General features: G+C 48.8%; 8 protein-coding genes across 8 annotated transcripts; 3 read left to right on the top strand and 5 right to left on the bottom strand.

Moving 5' to 3' along the window:
* Positions 1-2,492: 2,492 nt before the first annotated feature.
* Positions 2,493-4,458, top strand: cdcA (phosphoprotein phosphatase CDC14; the record flags this gene model as incomplete). Its single annotated transcript, XM_057169795.1, has 3 exons — positions 2,493-2,532; positions 2,610-3,151; positions 3,199-4,458. The coding sequence occupies 3 exons, from the start codon at positions 2,493-2,495 to the stop codon at positions 4,456-4,458; spliced, it is 1,842 nt and encodes a 613-aa protein (XP_057016404.1).
* A 690-nt stretch (positions 4,459-5,148) lies between these two features.
* Positions 5,149-7,392, top strand: N7466_010407 (putative C6 transcription factor; the record flags this gene model as incomplete). The annotated part of the gene is made up of 6 exons (XM_057169796.1): positions 5,149-5,213; positions 5,269-5,328; positions 5,414-6,135; positions 6,198-6,621; positions 6,686-6,968; positions 7,036-7,392. The coding sequence occupies 6 exons, from the start codon at positions 5,149-5,151 to the stop codon at positions 7,390-7,392; spliced, it is 1,911 nt and encodes a 636-aa protein (XP_057016405.1).
* Positions 7,393-9,459: 2,067 nt separating this feature from the next.
* On the bottom strand, positions 9,460-11,271 carry N7466_010408 (sugar porter family MFS transporter; the record flags this gene model as incomplete). Its single annotated transcript, XM_057169797.1, has 6 exons — positions 9,460-9,623; positions 9,688-9,848; positions 9,914-10,273; positions 10,330-10,650; positions 10,727-11,006; positions 11,094-11,271. The coding sequence occupies 6 exons, from the start codon at positions 11,269-11,271 to the stop codon at positions 9,460-9,462; spliced, it is 1,464 nt and encodes a 487-aa protein (XP_057016406.1).
* Positions 11,272-12,150: 879 nt separating this feature from the next.
* Positions 12,151-12,770, bottom strand: N7466_010409 (GFA family protein; the record flags this gene model as incomplete). Its single annotated transcript, XM_057169798.1, has 2 exons — positions 12,151-12,564; positions 12,645-12,770. The coding sequence occupies 2 exons, from the start codon at positions 12,768-12,770 to the stop codon at positions 12,151-12,153; spliced, it is 540 nt and encodes a 179-aa protein (XP_057016407.1).
* Positions 12,771-14,855: 2,085 nt separating this feature from the next.
* N7466_010410 (homeobox domain-containing protein) lies at positions 14,856-16,770 on the top strand (the record flags this gene model as incomplete). Its single annotated transcript, XM_057169799.1, has 3 exons — positions 14,856-15,034; positions 15,117-15,228; positions 15,316-16,770. The coding sequence occupies 3 exons, from the start codon at positions 14,856-14,858 to the stop codon at positions 16,768-16,770; spliced, it is 1,746 nt and encodes a 581-aa protein (XP_057016408.1).
* A 698-nt stretch (positions 16,771-17,468) lies between these two features.
* N7466_010411 (flavin monoamine oxidase family protein) lies at positions 17,469-19,351 on the bottom strand (the record flags this gene model as incomplete). Its single annotated transcript, XM_057169800.1, has 4 exons — positions 17,469-18,466; positions 18,571-18,959; positions 19,068-19,105; positions 19,226-19,351. The coding sequence occupies 4 exons, from the start codon at positions 19,349-19,351 to the stop codon at positions 17,469-17,471; spliced, it is 1,551 nt and encodes a 516-aa protein (XP_057016409.1).
* Positions 19,352-20,448: 1,097 nt separating this feature from the next.
* On the bottom strand, positions 20,449-21,372 carry N7466_010412 (uncharacterized protein; the record flags this gene model as incomplete). Its single annotated transcript, XM_057169801.1, has 1 exon — positions 20,449-21,372. The coding sequence occupies one exon, from the start codon at positions 21,370-21,372 to the stop codon at positions 20,449-20,451; it is 924 nt and encodes a 307-aa protein (XP_057016410.1).
* A 1,548-nt stretch (positions 21,373-22,920) lies between these two features.
* Positions 22,921-25,044, bottom strand: N7466_010413 (T6SS phospholipase effector Tle1-like catalytic domain-containing protein; the record flags this gene model as incomplete). Its single annotated transcript, XM_057169802.1, has 2 exons — positions 22,921-24,849; positions 24,928-25,044. 2 exons carry the CDS (start codon positions 25,042-25,044, stop codon positions 22,921-22,923), a joined length of 2,046 nt encoding a protein of 681 aa, XP_057016411.1.
* Between the last annotated feature and the right edge of the window lie 600 nt (positions 25,045-25,644).

Below are 25,644 nucleotides of genomic sequence, written 5' to 3' on the forward strand. Positions count from 1 at the left end.
AGATACGTGGTGTTGTTTCCAAGCCCTAGAGACTTTCCCTTTAAGGTCCATGTAGATCTCCCAAAATTTTGTTGTATCCAACGACCTCTGGAATTTTTCTTTGAAGGTTGGAATATAATATAAATAAAAAGGGCCAAGGTAGATGGTTAAATCCATGGATGTTGTAGTAAAAACTTTAGAGAGTGACTGTAGTAATTCGGTGCTGACTTCTGAGCTCCCGCTGCTTTCATGAGAGTACTGAGAGTCAGGCTCACTGATTACTACTCAAGGTCTATTTCAAGCAGTCACTCATATCAATTTTCCAGTCATGGCAGCTGATGCACTCAATATTGAAGGTTTCAACGTTCAATGTTGGTTGGATGACAAATTTAAACGGTTCTTTCAAGTGGCTTCCTAGGTCATTCCTTCAAATTTTCTCCGCTTTCCTGCACTACATGTACTATGTACCCCATACCTCCAGTGCTTATACATATCCGATTCCCCATACTTTCCAGGTTTGTATAACATGACTAGACCCAGGCCATCACTTAAAGTGACTTGTAAAATCAACTCAAGTCGCACATGAATCCCCTCAACGGACTTTTGTAAAGACATTATATGAAAGTAGGAGTACATATTTATAGTGGACCGTTAGGATAGACCAGGCTGCAAAAATCAACGGGATTAACACAATCAGGCAAACACTCGTTTTACTTCCAACATTGAAGGTCACGCGCTGGGGTTACAACCAGTAAACATTTAGGAAACCGAAAGATAAACTCTTCTACTGAGAAGCGGGCTCAGGTGATCCCTATCTCAGGACTTCAGCTCTTCTTGATTTGTCTCACCTCCTGAGCCATTCTTTCTCTTACTTTGTCCGTTGCTTTTCTCTGTCACACACCTCTGTTGCAACGATTTTGTCCCCACGTGCACGGCGCTTCCTGCTTCACATTAATCAAATTACTTATTCAAACATTGCAAGGGTGACATCTTTCATCCACAACCCCCGTTTACGAGCAATATGAAAATTTGGTAACAATGAGAGACGACTGCACTAAGTGGTAACGCTACACTCACCCTGGCCCGGACGAGGACGACCCCCGACCTTGGATGAAATTCAAATGGTGCGAAAGTTCATTGAGCGCTACAGCACATCCGACCCTGTTCACCACAGGATGCCACTCATAAGCTCATTTCGCGCGTGACAGATAAGCGCCAAAATTCCGTCGTGACCAAAGGCGACTGTGTTGGTTATTTTTTGTGAGATGTTGGTATCGACATCCCGTGCCACCAACTTGCCATTCTCGAGTTATTAGAGGCTATTCGCGTGCTTCCTCAGATAGAAAGAACTGAGGAGCAGATCCGTGCTGTTCATTTCGAGGACACACTTGGAAGTCCTTGGAGAAATTCCAATATTTTTGGGATATCACCTCCTTTTTCCGCGAGTCGCTCGCTCCATATTCAACAAAGTCCTACCAGTAGAGACCAAGTAAACCAAAAGGAATAGTCTATGTAATGAAATTATTTCAAGTCAAGTAGTAGACTGGAAGGAAGACAGGCATATAAATACACCTGAGGAATTATTGATTACGTTCAAATGTTGATGTTTAGGTACATGCACCCGTGGACTGCACACATGTGCATGTGGATACGCTCGCAGCAGCGATACATATCCATGGATATGCATACCAACATACATGTATGCAAATGTTTCAAGACCTCAGCGGCAATGCCAGGTCACGCGATACCCGGCACGGCTTTTTCCGCGGATCTCAGGTGGCGGTCAACATTGTTGATGAGATCAGGTGAGCACAATTCTTCACTAGTTCTGTGGAATGCTTCCAATGTTTGGACTGCCTAGCATAGGTTGCCCGTTTCAGGCATCGACACCTTACCGCCCTGATGAAATGTTATGTTTGGATGTTTTGATAGAAGGGAAAACATTGCAGATGCCTAGGCAACAACCGCCAACAAGAAGTAACATTTATGTATTTCATGCAAGCCAGACAGCCCAAGCTGCATTGCAGAGAGGGGAAAGACGAGTGTACAAATCATGATGGATCATTTTGATGGAGTTTAATCCAATCTTGGGGGCAATGTTTGGCTGAGGTAATCTCTCCAACTTTATTGCCGGCCTGAGGCCACACATAGCTGATGGTTGTCGAGCCAACGGCGGACACTAATCCCAATCAGGCCCAGCACAACATAACATCGTTAGCGTGGCATGGCAATTAATAACCCCAACACCATGAGATTCTTCTTCCACTCTTCAACCTTGTGAAGTTCCTCTTACCCAGGCACTTATCATTACCTTTCGTCCTTTTCATTATTCCTCAGGTCTTTAAGATCATGAGCGTTTAAGGTCTTTGTATCCTATCAATTGTCGAACTTCGTGTTTTCCACACCATCGGGCACCGTCACCAAAAGTGACCATTTGCGACGCTGTTCAAGCTTGCATCATTTTACCTTCGTTGTTCCATACCTACTGAAGTCGCAACCTACTCATCGACAACATGTCGCTTGATTCTGGCAAAATGATTGAATACATCGCAGGTGCGTGATCAATGTTGTTATTGTTGTCATCCGAAATGTTTGAAAATGGTGGGGTCTAACAACAAACAAAACATCAGACCGCCTGTATCTGGCATCCTATGACTCCGCACCAAGCTCTAGAACGCACTTCCCATTCCCTGCCGAGTCCTCCAAGTCCCCAAGCAAGCGGTCGCGTGCTCAACCCCCAGCTACACCTAGCACCAAGCGTCGCAGCCCCGTGTACTTCACCGTCGATGATACTCTCCTTTACAATGCCTTCCACGCGGACTTTGGCCCACTCCACATTGGCCACTTGTACAGATTTGCAGTACTTTTCCATGAGATTCTCGGCGACCCAGCCAACAGCGACCGGCCCGTGGTCTTCTACAGCAAGACCGATGCGCGAAGCCGTGCGAACGCAGCATGCCTTGTTGCATGCTACATGGTCCTAATCCAGTCATGGCCACCCCACTTGGCCCTCGCACCGATTGCACAGGCTGATCCTCCATACATGCCGTTCCGCGATGCTGGATACAGCCAGGCGGATTTCGTCTTGAACATCCAAGACGTTGTATATGGAGTGTGGAAGGCCAAAGAGAAGGGTCTGTGCGGTCTCCGAGACTTCAACCTTGAAGAGTATGTACCTAAACCTTATTTTCCACCCTTGTCCTACAATATACTAATTAGTATCGCAGATATGAAAAGTTTGAGAGAGTCGATATGGGTGACTTCAACTGGGTGACACAAGATTTCCTCGCTTTCGCTTCCCCTCAACATCAACCCGTGGAGCCGGTCCCCGCAAACACCCCCGAATACGATGCCCTGCCCTCCACCATCTCTGAGGTTTGCTCTGCCAAACTGCCTTTGTCATTCAAGAATGTCCTAGTTCACTTCGCGTCGCGGAATGTGGGTCTTGTGGTTCGGTTGAATTCGGAGCTTTACAGCCCGTCTTACTTCACAGCTATGGGTATCGCTCATATCGATATGATCTTCGAAGACGGCACTTGCCCACCCCTACAACTTGTACGCAAGTTCATCAAGATGGCCCATGAGATGATCACCGTGAAGAACAAGGGTATTGCTGTTCACTGCAAGGCAGGCCTTGGTCGCACGGGATGCTTGATTGGTGCCTATCTGATCTACCGCTATGGCTTCACTGCCAATGAAGTCATTTCTTTCATGCGATTCATGCGACCTGGCATGGTTGTAGGACCTCAGCAACACTGGCTGCATCTCAACCAGGGCTCGTTCCGCGAATGGTGGTTTGAGGACAGCATGCGCGAGAAGATGGCACAGTCCGCCCCTGTCACTCCTGCTCGTATGTCAACCAAGAAGCGCGCAAGCAATGGCGTTGTTTCCACACCTCCCAACAACACTCACTCAAAGCGCGCTGCTCTTGGGGAAATCGATCACAACGAAGGCGCTGCCAACCAGTATGAGGAGAACCTCCCAGCTCCAACCCCCGGTCAACCCCGTAAGTCGCACCGAAAGGACTCTCGTCACCACCCTTACTCCCGCACCGCATCTGGATCACTAGCTGTGGAGCATGAAGGACACAAGAGTGAACAGCGCAGCAAGGGCCACCGCCTCAGCAACGAGAGCAGTGAGAGTGACGAAGAGATTCAGCTTCGTATGTTGGCCAAGAAATCATCAAAGTCTCCTGTTGCATCACCTACACGATCCATCAGCTACTCAGCAACTGTCACTGCCAGCTACACCTTGACAGATGACATCCATGATGATCAGGAGAACTGGGTCGAAAATGCCGCCCCCAAGACTCCTATCAGCCGCAAGAGTGGTGGCGCCCCTATTTCTGTTAGCAAGGTTCGCACCAGCCCCCGGCGGGCAACAGATAGCTCCAAGGGTGAATCCCGAGGCGTTCGCAAGCCCAGTGGTCGCATCGGAAGCACATCAAGCCCCGCTCGCGCTGTTCGACCTGTTCAATAAGGGATGTGCCTCTTGATTTCCTTTTCTTCCACTCTGTCTGCCTGCGGCGACACATTACATTCTTCCTGCCTCCTCGGGGCAACCTTTCGCATACCCCATTTTCTGCTGCATTTGAATGCTCTTAATGTTTACTTCTCTTCGTCTTCACATTTTTTACTTCGGGTTTTTCTGGCGTGACATTAGGGTCTTTGGCATGTTCTGCTTGGCGTTTGGTTTTTGTGCTTTAATTCTTCTGTTTCGTTCTTGGGTGACTTTGAAGCTGTCATAAATGCCGTCGATTCCGATTGTCTAAATTCTTTCTGGTTTCTCCGCCCTCCTGGCATGGCGTTCTGTTACAGGGTTTTTCTGTACGTGTCAATTTGAATGGCGAAACGACAATCAATTTCACGATCCCACAATACTTCATGCTCACTCTGAATCGTAAAATCTTCCAAATCTGTCCATATTAGAAATAGGTTGTGTGTAAAGCCATATTCAATCCTTAATGGCTGCAGACTGGATTACTATGCTTCTTGACTTTATTCAATCCCGACTCCGAACCATGGCTCGACGCTAAACTACTTTGGGAAGATTTGATTCGCACTTTCTCCTCAATCGCCTCACATCTACTTTGAACCTTTCCAGCCCCATGGGCCAATACAATGAGAAATACTGATGATCGGCGCTCGCAATCACCCGCGACCCGGCGAAATGGCGCGTTGCAGTCCTGCGAGCCTTGTCGTCGGTCAAAGCAGCGATGCGACCATGAGCGACCCGTCTGTCACCGATGCGCGTCTAAGCGGATGAGCGACAAATGTTTCTATCATCCAGCCCCAATGACCAGACGGAGATCTTTACAAAATATCAGGCCAACGGTAATATCCTCCAACAGTCAGTTAACGAGCCAGCCAACTTCCAAGTAAACATCCATTTGCCCCGCCACTTCTGACTCGGAGTTTCTCTAACAAGAATCTAGTGCCTCAAGCCCGGGATCCTTGGGAAGTGGTCGCATTTTTGCTTCGTTAGAGGCTCAATCTGCTCTTCCTGGCTACCTGGGATCCACAAGCTACACTGCGATTCTGACGGAGCATCGCAATGAAATTCCCTTTGAACCGGAAGAGAGTTCGGATTCATATCCTGTCCTGTCAGTGGAGCCCGAGCGAGCCCGGTCCGGGGCAGACGTTTTGCTGTTCCTTTATAACCTCAGTTCCCGGCGAGCGTTGGTTGAGAAATGGTATAGTCGGTCGTGGAATGCGGTCATTCCTAGTATAGTATTGGATGCTATGCTTGATTCGGTTCAAGAGATCTTTGATGGGCTCAATCCTAGCAATCTTATGCCTGAGCTGCAGAACTTGGCCACGCAGATATTCCAGAACTCATCACGCGCAATGAAAGCATATCCGTCGATGACCGTTAAAGATTACTGTGCCTCGTTTACTGGCCGGAATATTCGGTGGGAGGCTCTGGGGAATATTTTTTCTGTGTGCGGTCAACAGCTCATGATCACACCGGAGAATGATCCCGAGGTCTCTCAGGGCATTGAGGACCCGCAGGTCAAGGAACGGCTGCTGGAACAGTTGATAGGAGCCAGTACCGTTTGCCTTGGTTTCTGTGACCAGGCTTCTTCGGCGAATGAGCTGCTTGCTTATCTGCAATATAACGATGTCATGCTTCGAACGCAGCAATATGGAGACTCGAGTATGTCTTACCTTTGGCACTTGGCGACCTCCTATGTACAAACTGTCTAACACATACTCTAGGTTATGAAGCATGGCGTCGATTAGGTGACTTGGTCGCTACGATCTATGCCGCAGGTATCCATCTTGATACCGATAGTGCCGAAAACTATCCCTTTTTTCTCCGCCAATGGCGAAGAGGCTGTTTCATCTCAGGTTTCTATATAGACAAGATGATGGCCACATTTGTCGGTCGGCCACCTCTAATGAACTATCGATATTGCACTTTGACTCCCCCGCTAGATCTGAGCGACGACGTTCTTATTGCAGGGGGAGACGCTCTTGACAAAGCAGTGTCAGAGCTTGACAGTAACGGCTGGAATACGCAAGGAGCTCGGCATAGAATGTCACCCTCACGGCTCCGTTTCCATCTGGCTGTTGCGAGAGAAAAAACCCTTGATATCGCGTTAGGGAATCCTGATATTCACGACCTGGTCCGCAGAACAAAGTGAGCTGATGCTATAATTTATCGGCTTCTCATCCGTCTCTAACATATCATGTTTATGAAATAGTGAAATCGAAGAAGATGTACGCAAAATATGGCATGCAACCCCCGATCATCTTCGATACGATCGCCAATCCAATGATGAATTTCATCATGGATGGTTGACAATCGTTTATATTTACCTAAGCTATCTATATACCTGCTTCCTTCTCCAACGGGCTCTGATAAAGCACACAAACACTGGGCAAGCCGCTCTCTGTGATGTTTCCCGCCGAGTCCTCGCAATTGTCGTTACCATCACTTCTCAGCGAAGTCCCATGATGGACTTTGCAGCGCATTATTCCTGGATTGTACGTTTGCATCCCTAACTTCGGTTGTACAACTCTGGAAGGCAGCAGTTTTACTAACTTGACACAGGCCCTCACTTACGGTCTTCCAAGTGCCAGCGTGCTTCTTGTCGAGCTCCTACACCAGTCTCACGAACCTGGCCCTCATAACGTGGCATTGCCGCGCGCTGAAATAATTCGCAATATTAGCGTTTTCATCTCGTTGTTGTCATGGGTATCGAAACCTGGCCATGGGAACTACCATACCTGCAAAGAAGCGGAGAAGAAGCTTTCTCGCATCTTGGACCAATTACTGGATCCACAGCCAGTGCAAGCGGATATGGTGCACGATGTTACTTCTGGCCTTTCTAGCTTTCTGGACTGGTCAAATTATAACGCCTGGGATTTTACTGAGTACTTTCCCGGCGCTGGCGGATTCGCACCATAGGGGACTCTTTTTGAAATGCAGTATATAGATCATTTAGCCCATATGTAGCCCATGCTTAATGACAAACGACTGTGCCCAGGCGGCATGGAGAGATTCCCTCACACTAAAAATTAATACTGACTGGCTTCCAGTCTCTCTGACTCATTTCGATTGATAAATTGCCTCTTGATGGCCAGGAAGTTTTCAAATGTTATAGAAAAAAATAGGGAGCTGTATGATAGGCATACTACCTACCAGGACTTGAGTATTGTAACTTTGAAAGCTGCAAAATAAGGTTGAATACCATAATCCTCAACATTTGAATCATCATAATTTCATAATCATTAATATCGGGTGTTACCATATATTTGAACGCATATCCTTGATCGTGTAAAATGTTCAAATGATCCACCCCAGTGCTCCTAAATAATCATACCATCCAGACATAATCATGCCGAGGCGGAGTCTCCGCAACAAAATATGCGCGATGGCACAGCGGACAATTATAATGATCACCCAAGAACCACTTCTCCAGGCATTCCCGATGGAAAACATGCAAGCAGCGTAACTCCCTTATTTCTTCAGACCGGCCCACCTGCTCCAGACATACGGCGCTAGATTAACATGATCAGCCAAATCCCATTTTCGCACGCATATATGAGTTGTATTTTTTGAGAGAAATAGAGCGAGCAAGGGGGTATGGATGCATGCATACCAGACAAACTGGCCATCCACAGCCTCCGAAAGGCCCATTTTGCCCTTAGTCATGGTCCACCATTGTTCCAATGTGCGGGTGGGTGATACGGCATCTAGACTAGCCAGTCGTTGATCGGGATTCTTCTTTGATTGCAGGAAAGCGCGGCGATCGCGTCGGTTAACAACAATCGTCAAACTGGGTTGGATTGTCAGTACTTTCTCGTCGCTGGTTCGTGTCGCACAAAATCGGAGGGTAATTCAGGAGGTTCGGCACTGTCGGAATTGAATAGAATTCAATGGGATCAAAGAGGAGAGTCGAAAAGAGTCGTCTTCAAGCCTGGGGCTTCTCCTAATGAATATACAAGGAAACCTCGAAAGACCCTCATAAAAGTATCATAAAATCAAATTAAAAGAAAGTGAAAGTGAAACAGAAAGACTGGAAAGAAGGGAAACAAAAACAGAAAAGAAAAGTCAAAGATAACTCACACCAGGCTTAATACGATCAGTAGCACCACCCCGAGCCCAATACCCAAGACAATGGCCATATGGCTCGTCTTGAGGTTATCATCTTCGGCCATTTCCCCACCTTTTGGAGAATCCTCAGTCGCGCGATCGACCAGCAGGGGATGGCGATAGATGCGCGATCTTATCTTCAATGTAATCCAATACGAGCTTGTCAGCGGTGGAAAACTGATCCTCTCCCTGGAGCTAGAAATAGATCGTATTGCAGCGCAACGCAATGTGAAACGCCCAGGATCCAAGTCAGCTCCAATAAGGAAGTTCGCGGTAGGAAAGTCGACCAGGGAGGGAAGTAAGGAAAGAAAATTTTGCAAAGAAAAAAAAAAAGTGCAAACGAAATAGTCTTCAAATTAAAGGTGTAAGCTTGGGAGCTGTGAGCCGAGAGCTGACAGTGGCGACCTTTTCGGCTCAGGTATGAAGAGGATCGACGCATTCAAAGCGGGGGAGAAGCTGGGAATAACACGAGATGCGCTTTAGTTTCCCTCGTTGACTCTTGTTTCTTTTCTTTTTCGTCTCTTCCCCTTGTGCACCCGTGGAACCAATGGTGATTCGAGTTGTTGGAAGGGATGTGCGGGCCAAGGTACTTAGTGGGAATGTTGATCGGCTGAAATGTCCTATTCTTTTTTCAGCTTTTTGCAGTGATTGGATTAAATTTGAATTTCCGTTTTCCATCTTGTTTTTAGGTTGTGGAAAGTAAAAAAATCATGGTCAGATGAGTGGTTTTTATCGACGTGGGTTGATTTGTGTAAAGATGTAAAGAGTTGTGGTGCCACACTGCCCACTGCCCACTTCCATCTAACTCGTCACTTTATCCATTTCTCCACTTTCTCTCCACTTCTCCATACTTTCTCCATACTTTATTTCTCTGTGTTTTCAAAGAGCATGTTCAACATTCGACAATACTACCTTTTCTGACTCTACCGGAATCACTGCAGGTATCCGATCCGACCGATCAAAAAGATCATCTATCTCCTCAAGTGTCTTCTGCTTGGTCTCCAGAAAAAAGAAATAAATGATCGGAAATGTGACGCAGAGATCTACACGGGAAACTGTCAGCAGGGGGATCCACAACGCAGCTTTGAAGGGATGACGGAGACTCACTCCATGCCACAAATACAAAATAAAACCTCCACTGGATCTGTCCAAGAGCAGTTGGTGAGACCTGATTCCACACGGTACTGACCGCCCAGTTCCCAATCCCCACTGAAAATGCATTGCCCTTGCCGCGGATTTGCATGGGCATGACCTCGGCCATATACACCCTGTACTGAATGTGAGAAGTGGAACATGATTTGAAAAAAAGAGGGGGCGGAGTGGAGGGTCGCACCAGCTACACGGCCCAAACGAGACCGAGAAGGCAACCGATACGGCAAAAATGAAAAACACTCCACCGATGCTATATCCGATTCGTTCGCCGTTGGGGTTCTTCCAGGCGAGAATGGCCTCACACGCGAGCGCTATGGAAATCGCTACTGTGCCGAATAGCAGGGGCTTCCGGCGTCCGACTCGGTCGAGGAAAAACACCACGAAAATAAGGTTAGCAAGCGGGCCGACACAGTTGTAAACCCCTGCGATGAGGGTGTCGCGACCACCCGTAATCCCCAGGGCTTTGTACATGATTGTCTGGTAATACGTGATCACGTTAACACCAGTCATTTGGGTGAACACCTGGACTGCAAGGCCATGGCTGCAACTGTGAGCGTGGAAAGTCAAAAGGGAGCAAGGGATTGATCCGGAACATACAGCATACGAGTCCGCCACTTTGGAACAGTGAACATCGACACCCAACCAGGGGCTACAGCCGACTTCCCAGATTCATGGGCTTGACATATATTGTTGAACTCGGCTTCAATCCACTCGTCATTCGTTCCATCGGAATGCAACTTTCGGAGCACGCACATTGCCTCTGTGTGGCGACCTTTCTCGATGAGGAATCGCGGAGACTCAGGTACAAAGGTCATGCCGATAACGAGAATAAGCGCTGGTATAACCTGGAAGGCTAGAGGCAACCGCCATTGGAGTTGACTGGAGTTTGGCGCACGGAGAGAACCGTATCCTACCCATCTAACATTCCGGTTAGCTTCGACCAAAATGTTGGTTCTAATGAGATACTTGTTGAGTCGAGACCAGGGAGCCATACGTGCTAACAATAAACCCAATACCAATCATCTGCTGCGACAACCCCACAATCAAGCCCCGGGAGCGGGGATGCGCAAATTCGGCTTGGTAGACCGGGACCGCCATGGACATGATCCCGACACCCCAACCCGCCAAGATCCGACCAACAAGGATCATGGGTAAATTCTGAGCCGCCGCCTGAAGCGTTGCGCCGACGAGGCAGATCAAAGCACCCATCTGGATAGTGATTTTGCGGCCGAACCGGTCCACGGTGTAACCACCCTGAAAGGCACCGATCATGGCTAATTGACAGGAAAATATGAATGTTAGAAATTGGCGAGGCATCTCTATCATATGTACACCGGCTTATCAGAGCTAGAGGGACTTACCACCACCCGAATAGGTACTATTGATAGCACCGATGATTGCTGAAGTCTGCGTCGTATGAAAGGATTGCAGGAAATTTGTAGAGTCAATCACGTCGGTCATGACACCACTATCATATCCGAACAGAAATGAGCCCATCGCCGCCAATGCAGCTATGAAAACAGAGTATGATCGCCCCATTGTCAACAGAGTGGGCCTTTGAATGATTTCTAGAACAGCGTGGATAAAGACAAGAATATCTCCGCAATTGATCTACATCACGGCAAGACTGAGCTTTCCCGTTCCTGACTCGCATGGGCTCAAAGTGCGGGGGCTAGGGGAAAACAGCAGTGAACAGCCAAGCTAGAGTGACAGGGGGCAAGGTCCGCAAGGAACAGCGAACACGGACCAGAAAATCCAAAGTCCGGGGTTTGTGGTGGATCTGCGTTCTGGGCCCTGGCCTATCAAGTATCAGACTGTGGGGAAACCGGAAAAGCATCTGGAATCTGGATAGAGACAGATTGCGAAGTCTATTCTCAAGTCTATTCTCAAGTCTCTTCTCAAGTCTATTCTCAAGTCTATTCTCAAGTCTCTTCTCAAGTCTCTTCTCAAGTCTATTCTCAAGTCTCTTCTCAAGTCTCTTCTCAAGTCTCTTCTCAAGTCTCTTCTCAAGTCTATTCTCAAGTCTATTCTCAAGTCTCTTCTCAAGTCTATTCTCAAGTCTCTTCCAGATGTCTCAAGTCTATTCTAAAAGTAACCCATGTTTAGATCAAATTCCTTAAGAAATTCCTATATATAACATATACAATACAGGCAAGAAACAGGGCGGTAAAGCTAAAAATCCAAATTGGACTGGTTATGGCAGAGGGGTGGCGGGTATCGGCCGCCGTACATAGACAGATGATTAGTATGGGAGGGAATTCGATACTGGGATTCCTGCCCCAGTGGATACCGATGACGGCAAGGAGAATTGGACTCAATAAGAAAAAATTGAAAAGGGTCATTCTTATTATTTTTTTTACATGGGTTGATAAACAATTCATACACACTGGTAGCCAATTGCTCCAGACATCGCAACTTCTATACATGCAAACCATCCTCGACAAACTGCTTGGTCCCTTCCGTAGGAGCCTTCCAAGCCACGCGGTCCTTGGTAAACTGCTCCATCGTAGGCCTCAATTTAGTCTCGTGCAACGAGAAATCATCCACACTACCAACACGCAGAATACTCATGCCCGGGAAAGCCGCACCAACGCGGTACATTAGCGAGCCGCATGTGGAACAAAAGTAGTTGGTCATGGTGTTGTCCTGGCCAGGAGTTTTGACGAACACCGTGCGAGACTGGCTGTATGTCTTCAGGTTTTCGCGACCACGCAGATGTTTCAGGTGTGTGTCGTAGACTGTGAAGTTGGTTGCGTGCATGGATGCGGTAAGCTTGTGGCAGTCGGAGCAATTACAGACGAAGGAGCCGACGTAGCCAGGTCCGTGGGTTGGCTGGGAGTTGACGGCCGTTGTTAGTACTAGCACTTGAGTACAAAAGGAAAAGCAAGCCTGTAGCGCTAGATGAGACTCACAAATGATAATTGCACTGCACCACAGAAGCATGTGGCTGTTGCTTCGTCCTCGGTAGACCAGCCATCCTCGGCGCCGCCGGCGAGAGGAAAATAGGACTTTGACTTGTCGATGGTGGCGGATGCCATTGTTTCGTTGATTCTATACTTTTTGATGAAAGCTGTGAAGTTTTTCGATGTAAAATTGAAGAACCTCGCGGTTTCCTGGTTTTATATACTCGAGATGGAACAATCTTCAGTCAATTTTTGTCCTCGTATCGTGCGTCATTGTTAGCCACTTTTGGTTGAATCCCGCGAAATGTGGTTTGTAATCGGTGGCTTTGAAATTCAATCCTTCTGCATGATTGTATACAATCCTCCCGCGGGCCGCAATTAGTCTCCGAGAAGCATACATGACAATTTTCCAATCAATTCCTTCGGGGGATTAAGGTTAGTTGACCGGGTCAATTACTAGGCCGCTTATTTCAAAGCGCTTCAGAATATTGGCCAAAGATCTCCGAAGGGTCCGTGGATCCTTGAAGCGCTTAAAATATGGGCCCTTGAAGTACGACCAATGGTATATCGACACTACATACAAGACGACCGAGACAACGCCGCATGAAATCCAGCACATGTGAGGCATCCGCAGCATCCGCAGTATCCGCAGACTGGACTGAGTAGAATACAATGCCTACTAGTATCAATGTATATCAAACCTAAATAAGTACAAAGTTCACCTAGATACTAGGCTCTCTCTGAATCCTGCTCAGAGGTAGTCGTTTGAGGCCCATACATTCCGTATCTTCCAACAAAACGATTTCACTCATCCTAACGCAATCCACAGCTACTCTTTCCGAGCGCTATATGCGAAGACCCGACTCCACTCAAGGGCCCAGTACTCTAAGCTCGCCAAAGGGCGATTTCAACCACCCTAATGCAGCCCTGTACTTCAGCCCAAATCGCGCCACTGCAGAACAATACCGGCAGCTTTACCCCCGAATGCATTCGCAAACAATAGCCGGAATTATCTCAATCAGTATTCTGCGTCGGTGCATCGAGCAACTGAAGACAGCGGAACTCTGGGTTTCTTCCGATTGGAAACGATTCGTTTGGAGTAATAGACGCGGACAGTGTGCATGTGTACCGTCGCATCTATCCCTTTGAATACACATGCACCACGAAGATGAGCTCTAATATACTGGAAATAAGCACTTGAGCCTGACGACCACAAATATATCTTTGAAGCACTGGCCGTCACCCAACAATTTCCATGTATTCTCATTTGGTCGACTACAACTACCAGTCTCGTTCACATGTGCAGGCCCTGAACACGTCCGCGGATGAATATGTATATACTTCAAACACTGTACCCCTACTCAACTTGAGAACTTGTACCTAGTAGCTACTTCTTAAAACATTGAAGCATGCCTAGGCGCTTTTTAATTCAAAGCATAGGAGATTTCGTTACATTTAATGACGTTTTAAATATATTGCACAGTATACTCACAAGGTCTGTAACCCCTAAGATTAATGGCACTTGTAGGTACTATTCACTGTTCAGCACTGGCATTGAGCAACTGGTCAATGCCTAGAAAAGGTCACGTGCAGACGTGTTTTTCGCGTTCGGGGCTTTTTTTTGGTAGTAGTTCGCATACCTCGGTCTAAGACCCGGGGCTTTTTTTTTTGCATCTCTTCCTGGATTAAGCATGATGTTATGTGAAATGTTACATACCGGAGCCTCCAAGATTCTTAGGATCTCGCGCATTCTATAACGTGACGTGGGACACGCGATGGCCCCATAGCACGTCCGTGGCCGCAGTGGAGAATCCCGAATTACCTCCGACCGCGTCAATAGAAGAAGTAAATAAAGAATAAAAGAGCTCGAAATAACGAAGAAATTGGTGAAAACATAGACTAAAAACAAAAGAATGGAATATTGCCATTAGATATCAGCTAAATTGAAGAATAAAAAAAGTAGAAAAACCATCACCAAAAAACCTTGAAGGCAAAAACTAGCGCGGGCACGGTCTCGATTCCTCCGCGTCCACAATCGCGACGCGATTCCACTACGGCCTTGGTCTGCATACTCTTTCTCTGCACCAGCCTCACGCCCAATTTCCTTTTATTCTTTTCCTTTTCCCTTCTTTTGCTTTTGTTTTATATTCTATCTTTGAAATTGCCTCGACCGACCTATATACTCTATACCTCTTCCTTCCCCTCAATGCTCTATTGAGAATGATGTCTGATCCGGAGCCCTCAGTGGCCGTGGCTTCGTCCTCGCCATCTCTTCCGGCCACCGAATGCAATGCCTTGAACTACGCCTTCCTCGTTCACTCCCAAAAAACCCTCACACAAAACCTCCCTCCACGCGTCGACAACAAGCTGCTAGCTCGCCAAAAACGACGCCGAACGAGGTAAGTTCGCCATTGGTCGACCCACTCAACCCCGAAGTTGAACGCGTTGTTTTCTAACCAGCTATGGGTGATTTGATTTTAGCCCCGAGGACCACGCAATTCTAGAGACCGAATACCTGAAGGACCCAAAACCGGATAAAGTCGCTCGTGCGAATATTGTGAATCGCGTCTCGCTCGGCGAGAAAGAGGTCCAAGTACGTGATCATGATGCCAAGACCTCACCACAGCCCGCAGAAAAAAAACCTCCACACACCGTTGAACCTCGTGACTGACCCTTACAGATCTGGTTTCAAAATCGCCGCCAGAACGACCGACGGAAATCTCGACCTCTTCAGCCGCACGAACTGCTCGCTCCTCGATCGAGTATGTCTGATTCGTTGGGACATCCTTCTAGTGATGATAACGCGTCTGCGGAACATGGGTCGTCAAGTGGGGCAGAGCAAGTTGACACTCCAGACCGATCGGAGGGAACAAGGCCAAAATCGTGGGGTGGCAATCTGTTACAGTTGTCTGATGACTTGGAGCCGTTGACAAGTGAGAGGGAGGAACCTGAGCTGCCACCTCACAGCACACAAACTAGTGTGGCGACGATGGATTCTTTGGATGATACCCCGCCGACAACACAGGAGGAATTCCCCGGGGCGGACTCACAAAACAACCTGAATGAAAACACAACACTGGACGACTCACAGATACCCAAGCGGAAGCGCTCGATTTCTGAGATTCAAGATGTAGGGGCACCACAAGAAGAGCCACGCACAGATAAAATCATGTCAACACCGACAAAGTCACCACCATCACTACGGCTGTCGATGTCGTTTGATGGGGAGGCGATGGTGAGAAAGGAAGATGAGATGACACCGTCGCCGCCAAAGGGTCAGAATGCCCTACGGATTGCCATGTCGTCCGATGGCAAGGCTGTCATCCGCGCCGAGAACGAACCGTCCCCGTCCAAGAACAGAGTAGCCATGTTCTCAGCACGCCGCACAAAACTCACAGGCATGCGTCGCAGCAGCAGTGCCATCTTCCCATCCACGCCACGCGCCGGCATGGCCGAGAATGATCGCGTCTTCGGCCGATCGCGCGATCCCCGCAACTGGGAATCATTCTTCGACACAGACGCACGAAGCGCCCTATCCACCCCCGCCAGCTCCCAGACTGCTCCAAACCTCCACTCATCCCCCAGTCTCTTCCAGTCTCGCGGTCCCCGTTCCCTCACCCGCAGCGCATCAACAAGGCATAGTCTCCTCTCCGCCCACGCCGACCTCGCCCGTACGCCGATCTCACAGGCCATGGGAGAAAAGCGGCGAAAGCTCTCTCGTACCGTCTCATCCATGGGCAGGTTAGAGACCGATCGCAACCGCGTGAATTCTCAATCTAAGCTCTCCAAGCTGACGCCTTCGGCCTCAAAGTCTGGCAAGCTGGACTTCGAGCTGGATGCCGGTGACTCGGACAAAGAAAACTGGGTCCCGGGCACTCGAGCGTCTCAGAATCGTCGTCGTACAACCTCTCATGCATCCCGTCCTGCTCTGCGGGATGCAAACCGGAACCGCGGGTTAGGGCTGACAAATGGGAAACGGAACCGGCCATTTGCAGCTGGTGCGCAAGGCAAGGCTCCGCCAGAACTGAGCGCTGAAGTAACTGCTTTCATGTCCGGTGGTGGAGGGGACAGTCAAGAGGATGATCTTGACTGTGTTCAGGGGCTTCTTTCCCTCAGTCAAGGGGCATGGCGATAGCGATAGCCCCTGCCCGCGCATGAAGCGGGGAATCCTTTTCCTTCAATAAAAAGGGTCCAGGTACATACAGATGATGTATCACCTGTCAGCGTTGTCATTTAATCCTTTCTTTCCCCGCCACGGCCATCTTCGGGGATTTTGTCTGTTTTTCTTTTTCCCTTCATGTTCCCTTTCCTTGTTTGTCTATGTCATGATTTCTGATTCGCGATGTGTGCTCGCAAGCGGTTCTTCGCCACATCTTCATCACGTGAACTCCATGATCCCTTTCTAGGACTGTTGAGTCCTACTTCTTCTTTCTGTGTATATCTGCTCCCTATCGAGTTACATACGGCTCGCTGTGCGGGATGTGGATACATTTGGCCATATAGCCCTGTCTTGGTCGCTGGTCGCTGTTGTTACGACCAACTGTGGGAGATGACTCCCGGTATAGATTTAAAACTAATCCTGGAATAAAACTTCAGTAACGATCCAATGATACAGACTGTTTTTATACTCATTTCAGCGCATGTCCACTGACATCCCATACTACTAGTGGAGACAACCAGCAGTTTCCCACTTTGACTTGAACTACCAGAGCTCACATTCTCCATTGGTACTATTTACTATTTAAAAGCATCCGCTTTATATGCACTCAACAAATACACCCATGCATCAAGTCCATCAATCCAAACGACATCCGCATCTCCAGGTAATCCAATCTACAGCTTCGCACCACCCGAAGGCAAAGAATCATCCACTCCACCAGAAACCCCAACACACCTCAACCCCCTCCTCTCGCAAACCTGCCCAGCAACCCTCTCACCACTCCAATAAGCACCAGTAGTAGTACCCAGCGCCACAAAAGGCGCAGTATGCTCACCAGCAAACCACAGGCCCCGCTCCGGCCCCGCACCCGCCCCAGCGCGCAAAGCCTCAATATCCCGATCGCCCTGCTCAAGCCCAACCTGGAAATTGGAGTAAGATCCATACCCGGCGTACGGATCTGCCTGCCAGCGCGTAGCCAGAATAGTACTGGGGACGCAATCGGGCGACGAGGCGTCGTAACCCGGTAGCTTGGAGTAGAAGGGCTGAAGAGTCTTCATTAGTGTTTCTTTGTATTCTTTTGAAGCGGGGTCGAGCAAGGCGATGCTTTGCACTATTTCTGCGCCGCCGGGGCCGTAGGTGTAGAATAGGAGGGTTGGGTGGGCGCAGGGCGAGGGGAAGGAGGCCATTGAGAGGCATTCTTGGTTCCATTCTAGATGGGGCGGGTGCTCTGCGTAGGAGGGGTCGAGGAATTGGGTGAAGGTTGGGTTTGTGGGGAGGGTTGAGTCGGTGGGGTTGCTTGTGTTGCTGCTGCTGTTGCTGGGGTCTGTTTGCCAGAAGGCGCGGGGGAATTTCACGAAGATTTTCTCCAGGCGGCCGACGGAGAGGCTTTCGATTGCTTTTGTGAGGCGGGGTGGGAGGGCTGGTGTGAAGGCTTCTGTGTTGTGCTTTAGCCAGCCGAGGGGGCAGGTGATTACCAGGTCGTCGAAGGTGAAGCGGGCTCCTGTGGCTGTTGTCACGGTTACTTGGTGCTGGTTAATTGCTGTGTCGTGCTTGCGAGGCGGGGCTTCGATTTTGACGACGGGGTGGTTCAGTTTGATGTCGGCGTGGGACTGGGCTTTCTTGGCCACTTGCTCTAGGATGCGCTTGTGGGTGCCCGCTACGAAGTAGTTATCTGTGGGTTGCGACGTTGTTAGAATGTTTCAGTTCACAAGCCACGACATACCTACTAAGTAGTAATTGTCTCGTGGATATGCGTTATAAAGATGGGAAACTTACATCCGTCAATGCATTCTTCCAGACGGAAGAATCTCAAGCTTTGTCTCTCGATAGGCTCGCCTACATAGGCACCCCAGAGCTTGCATGTATCCAAAACCATCTGCTCTTCCTCCTTGGAGAAGGAAGCCTCCCGCAGCTTCATTAAGAAGAAATCATACAGACTTTCTTCGGGCCGGATGCTCTCTCCGCGCTCATTGCTGTATGTGAAGGCATCGGCGATGGTCTTCCACACGAATTCGGTGATCTTGGTTCCAAGTTCCTCACTGACATACTTGCCATCGCGAGAAACAAGGAAATTTCCTCCCTGGGGGTCCCAAGTGACAGTCTGGGTCTCCCGAGCCATTGTCATGATGGGGTTCTCGCCCTGGCCATGGATCCAGTTTGCTCCCCTGTGATATAGGTTAGTCTACATCCATAGTAGGAATAGGACATGAATTGGTCCATATCAATTGCAGATATGAAGCAGTAAGAAATCTTCAGTCTAGATATGCACTTACATATCCACTGTATGACCTTCCAACACATCTTGATACACCTTTCAAAGTAGCACAGAGATTAGCTCGAGGGGTCCCAAATACAAATCCAGAACATTGAGCATTGAAGCATTCGATCAAATTCCACAAAACAGCAAGCAAAAAACAGATCAATAACATACCCTCCCACCAATGCGATCCCTAGCTTCTAGAATGGTGACCTTTGCCCCATTTTGAATGAGGAGATCAGCGCAGCGCAGACCCGCAAAGCCGGCACCAATGATACCAACATGCGGCCGGGAGCTCATGATTGCGGAACGAGAAGAGAAGAGTCGAGTAGATGGGGGTATTCGGCAAACGCACTGAATTGTTGCCCTGAACATGAATTGAAAAAGAATAGAAAAAGCCAGCAGGTCGAAATCGAAGCTGTGATGAAGTTTGCGCGGTATTGCGCTGGTAGGAGCGGGACCGGAGATAGCGGGTGATTGGCTGTCATTGATGTATGGACCGCTTGGACCTACTGCATGGGGTAGAGGCGGAGGGTAGAGGCGGATAGTAACTGGAGTTGATGGGTACGTGTAGTATGAACGTATGTTGACTTCGGAGATATCGAACATGCACCAAGTAGCTAAATGAAAACATCTACTTGCTGCTTTAGCGACCGAATTAGTTGCCGTGATGCGGGTTCTAGTCCGCTTTTTCTTCAGGGTCTGTGGTTCCAAGGTTACTACCCAGGTGGGCTGTTTGTCATGTGTGTGGAGCTCTTTCTAGGCTGAACTCTGGAGTATGTAAAGTTCACGATACTTGATACGAGAACCATTCCTCTACGTGATCGATCGATTTTGGCCGGAAATTGACCCTTTCATTCCATTGTGAGGCTAGCCGAAGACCAGAAGCATAATGCAGATGAGGACTCTTGAGTGAGATGCCCCGAGACCATGGTATTGAGCAAAGATAACAAAAAGAACTAAAAAATCAAATGGTACACCCAGAGACAAAAACAATTATGCTCAGCATAATAGATGAAGAATTCATGCGCCTAGTCACCGAGGAAAGCATAACAAGGGGAAATAAACACCGAGAAGGCAAAGCACCCTTAAAACTCCTTTTGGTGTGATGATATCGCGGAAAGATGAGAGAAATAAGAGGCAACCGAATATGTACGTGTCGGATACAATGGGAAGGGTATCAAATAATGTCGAGGAAAGCGGGGCGAAAAAGCAGCTCGACACAGCTCGAGATTACCCGTGGAGATCAACTCCAGAGGAATAAAACAGGCTTGTCGAGAGGGAGAGTTGTGGGATCGCAAACGCAAGGTATTAACGTGCTGCGGGTGATTCGGATCGTCCGGTCTTCAGGCCAGGACGAACAATGAATCATAGTATTGGCGATAAGGGCAAGCTCGTTAATCTTCCCAAATAGTCTCGAGGTCGAGATCTTGCCGGCGCTCTGCGCCACAGACACTCCATCGCTTGCGACCACCGCGGGGGGTATTGAACGAGTTAGACGAGCTAGCTGTGTCGGGAATACCACGTCGTCGGTTCAAGGTGTTGTTGCTCGCGGCATCATCCGCATCGGCCGCAGCCTTGAGCTCCGCGATCCGATCCTCTTCCAGGGCTTCAGCCTCAGCGTCGGGAATATCAGGGATAGTTTCCAGAGAAGAAATGCTGGGACTGCGAGAGCGAAGGCTGGTCGGGGTTGACGGGACGGACGAAGAGGAGGAAGCGGAAAGGCCGGGATATGATTCGTTGTATTTTCCGGTGAGGGTGGGGGAGGTATGGATGGCGGGCGGGCTGTTGATGGGATTTTGAAAATGAAGAGGGGAAGTTGAGCGCATGCGACCGATGCGGGGGAAAGTCTGCGGCATCAGGACGGGGGAGTTGCCCGACTGTGAGGGGGATTTGGGCACCGTCTCCAGCTCGGCATTTTCAGAGATGGTCTCGGAGATGTTAAGCGAACCCAGCCGGGTCTCGATGTGATCGTCCATGCGCGTCTGCAGGGGCACGCGCTTTGCATCGACAGATGAGGTGGGCATCCCGCGGCCGTTGACGAAGATATATCTTCCCCGAGAGTCCAGCCCTGGGGAGGAATATGCGCGCGTCATGGATGGCATGCCGGGGATTCCCACCAGTGACCGAGAGCGCAGGTGCGATCGGGCCAAAGGGGATCGGGTCCGGGAAGGTGCCAATGGTTCGGGAGAGAGAGACATCGAGATCATGACGTCTTCCTTTCCCACCCGTTCCAAAGAGACGTCAGAGTTATCTTTATTGGGATCGTTAGAGTCGGAATGAGGAGCGCGCATGGTCTCTGGTCGTTGCGATTCTTCCATGTCGATCAAAAAAATTGAAGAAAAGGGGGGGGGATGCGGAGGAAGATGAAAAAAGGTGAATCACGGGCGCATCATATCAAGGGAAACAAAAAGAAATCTTGGGCCGGCCAAGCTTCAGAATATGCGAGCCGAGGTTTGTTGAGAAATAAGGTGGGAAGCAAAGGGAGGGAGAGAAAGAAAAAGAGAAATAGAGAGAGAAAAAAAAGATGCTAAGACTTTGAGGCGAAGGGCAGGACCGGTCCAGACCACGGGAACCCTGAACACGCATCGGCTTTGATACTTTTGATTCGATGACTCTGTTCCTGTTACAATGGTTTTGTTTTAATACTTTAACAAATTAAGTAGGAACATTCAAGAGTTCCAGGGTGAATATTGATATTCATACTTTAAGATCTGGTGAATGGCGGAGAGCTACGGGAGGTTTCATCGGTTCATCACGGAGATAAGTAGCAGCCCTCACTCCACCAATCGATAGAAGCCACCGGTGTTTATCTGAACGTCGTGGCACTTGAGTATGAGTTTAAGCTTAACATAAGACATACATGTAGCATGTATGGTTCACCTGTAATGTTCAATTTGGTACATCTAATAAACCTAATGAACTTACCATAAAGAACTTGCATTAGCCTTTGATTTATATGGATCTTAGAGTTTTTTTCTTTGCAAAATCTTCTAGATCAAACGCGACTCTAGAATTAGAAATACTTACACATGAACCATGAGCTTTTATCTGCATGACGCCATATATGAAGTTCTATAAGACATGAGCCATATACGGCAACTCCGATATCTAAGTATAGAAATGTGCGGTGTATGGAGCCTTGGAAAACGGGCGTTGATCGGTAAGCCTGCACCTTCTCTACCACGTTCTTCTCGGCATGACCGGGTGCATTTAAGCGTGATAAAGTCTGGACTCCCACATTTCACTTGCCAATTCACTCAGATCATTAAAAAAAGACATGTATGTCAACACAGTACTTATCAGATAATGGAAGCCTACCCCTCACCTTCCTTTATAGGCAATTTTATTTATATGAGCCATTTCTTAAAGCTTGTCCAAAAGACCCTGAGAATCGGGTACTAGAGTCCCCACCAAAGACTAGTGTCCGTGGTGGGGGGACTCAACTTGAGACTGTGTCAACATGAGACATGATTGTTACTCGTTACCCGATAATCACGCACCTTGGTGCCTGGGGCTTTCCACAATTCTTCTCGTTACATACATGAAGTGGCACTAGTAACTAAGTCGGAGCCGAGTAATGGAAATTGACTGTCGCTTAGGCAAGATAATCAACATGTGATTTTGATCTGGGCTACAGGAATCTAGATGGCTCCAGGTGGTTCTAGATGTAATAAACAGTGACATTTTGAAACATGTTACATACTGAGACTGAATATTATACCGAGGATAAGGTAGTAGATTAATGAATAGTTAAGACAAAGATAAAAGAGACTAGAAGAAAAGAAGGGACTGAAAATTAAGGGGAATCCAAAGAAATAAAAAATGAAAGAAGGCAAGGAGGAAAAGATCATCAGATCATTAGATCATCAGTGGGCATGTTCGTGCTCATGCTGGTGCTGAAGTTGCTGCACCAATAGATCCTTGCACTTGGTAGCTTGGTCTTTCCGCACATATGTCTCACGTACACCATCGCCCTCATTCTTGAGGACCTCCCACTCTCCCATACCGAGATAAGTAGGAGCAATCTTAACACCGCGTCCACCACCGCCCACAATAATATTACCAGGGCGGTAGTTAGGGTCAGCCTGCATTCTTCGAATAGCAGAAACGTGAATCTCGGCATCCAGTGGCACATCGCGGACCTCACCACGCGGCAACGGCCAACGAATAGGTTTCCACGACCCATCAGCCTGGAGATCCATCCGACGGAAAGGCAACCACTCCATGATTCGCCAAGAAATAACAGAGATGGTTGGTAGGCCCTGCTTGAACTCGAGACAATCGTGCTTGGGACCCTTCGTGCTGGACGTGTGCAGTGCATGCCAGAAGTCACGGCTAGCAGCGCTCCGCTGCTTCTCATCAGGACCAACGCGGTAGGCATCGGGATCGTCCTCTGGAGAACCCACCGTACGACTGATACGGCTGCCACGGCGGTTGCCAAGGGTTTCCTGGATGGGAGTGTAGTCGCCGTCGTACTCTTCCAGACACTGGAACTGCTTCATCTTGCGCTCGTCGAGTTCCAGACCGGCCTTTTGGGCTTCCTGGACCATCCAGACCAATGGGGCGTGACTCAAGGCCCACAGCTCGCCACCCTCGAGTTTCCATCCTCCACCAATATCGGCGTGGCATCCTGGGAACCAGACCTCGTGAATGTCCTGCTCCTCGTCGTCACTCTCATCATCACCGGCAATGCTGGGGACCTGGATTGAGAGGTTTCCAGATTGACCGCTACGAATTGATGTGAGATCATCACAGGAGGCATTTCCGTTGGGAACGGTCAGTCCAAGCGTGGGATTTGGGGATTGTCCGCGGTTTGGAGACGGTGCGCGGTATCGATGAGGCTTCTCTCCAGCATTGTTCTCACTTCCCTGGTTTGAGGAACCGGCACGAAGGTGGTGAGGGTGATAGTAGGACTCGCCTGGATTGGGACCCCATCCGGGGTTCTCAAAGGTGGGTAATGGAGCGGGCGGTTTTTCATTTTGAGGACTTGCGGAATCATCATTCAAACGAATAGCGGGGACTTCGTCTGGGTGGGCATCATGAGGTTGTTGAGATTGCTGAGACTGCTTCTGTTGCTGTTTGCGCGAACCATCCTGGCGGTGCATATGCAAATGGTCGAAATGGGGAGTAGGAAGGTGGTGTCGGTGGTGCTTGTGCTTCTTTTCTTTCGGGCGCTTTCCGGAGATCAGATCCTGACGGAACTTGGCACGTCGCTCATCAATACCGACTGCGTGACGGATGACACTAGCAGAGCTGCGTGCCGTATAGGGGAACTTGCTGCGCTGCATCCAAGCATTCTCGAAACGTGGAACACTGTTTACGGTATCGAAAAGTCCCATGAACTTGATGCGAGTGATCGGACGACTGAAGGTCTCACGGAAAGCCTTCATATACTCAAAAAGTTTCTTCTTCTCGTCTTGGTCCTCTTCCGAATCGCCTTGGCGTTGCTGCCACTTCGCAAAAGTCTTCCAAGCAAACCGGATCAATTCCTCGTTACCGGCTTCAAGCAGACCGATATAGTCGAGCATCTCGGCCAAGAAACGAGCAATATATGAACCTCGACTAAAACCAATGAAGAAGATCTCGTCACCAGGAGAATAGTAACGCATCAAGAACTTGTACCCGCCCATCACATGCTCGTCGAAGGAGGAGCCAATGGCAGAATCCTTCGCCTTTTCATACCATGATCTAATGCGCTGAATGCGACCATGACTGGAGAGTGATTTCGTTGTCACATAGGTACCGATACCAGGTTGGTAGTAATGGTACTGGTGCGGTTTACTGCGATCCAACATCTGTTGGGGAATTTCGATTAGCAGGCATATTTACACGATGATGCCTTTTAACTTCCGACAATCGGAGAGGGAACATACACGGAAAATTTTCAAGACATTACTATCCGATTCATCACCAGCAAACTTGTTGCCCGTTCCATCGAAACAGAGCACAAACTGCTTTGGCGTCGCGGAAGAGGCTACGTGATGAGCCATGATCGCGGGAGACGTATAATCCCGACCAGTGTGGCTTTCACGGGAACTATAAATGGAGGGGGAGGGACTGGGGGTTTTTACGAGGAGAAGCTGCAGCTTTTAGAGGGGCGTAATTACCATGAATCAGAGCCAAGGCGGCATCGGGGGGTTGGATAAGAATGCTCCAAGCGTGTGTCGCACCCACTCACACACTGAGGATGATCCCTGCAGTCCAGAGATACGTCAGGTTCAACTGGATGTGGAGACGGCATTGGCGTATTCCGATTATGGATCCCATATCCATTTGCTGGGACCTTTCTTGTATTTTTTAACTTTTTGGGATAATTGTTTTTTCCCACCTGGTGACTCGACCGCGATGCACGCAAAAGAGAAACAACTTTCCGAGAAACAGGGCAAACAAGGCTGACCCAAAGGTAGCTCATGTTGCACACAAACAGCGCTATGCATTCAAATTAACGTGGGGGCAAGGTCCAGCCAATCACTTTGTTGCCTCGGATCGCATTGCTCTTGTTTTGATCTGGGCTGAACTGTACTCCTGAGTGGGGATTACACCAAGGCCAGGGCGCTCTGGGAGGGAAAAAAACACCCGCGATTCAAAAT

Source organism: Penicillium verhagenii (genome assembly GCF_028828195.1).
Source record: "Penicillium verhagenii strain IBT 33310 chromosome Unknown utg000011l_segment0_segment0, whole genome shotgun sequence".
NCBI classification, from domain to species: Eukaryota; Fungi; Ascomycota; class Eurotiomycetes; order Eurotiales; family Aspergillaceae; genus Penicillium; species Penicillium verhagenii.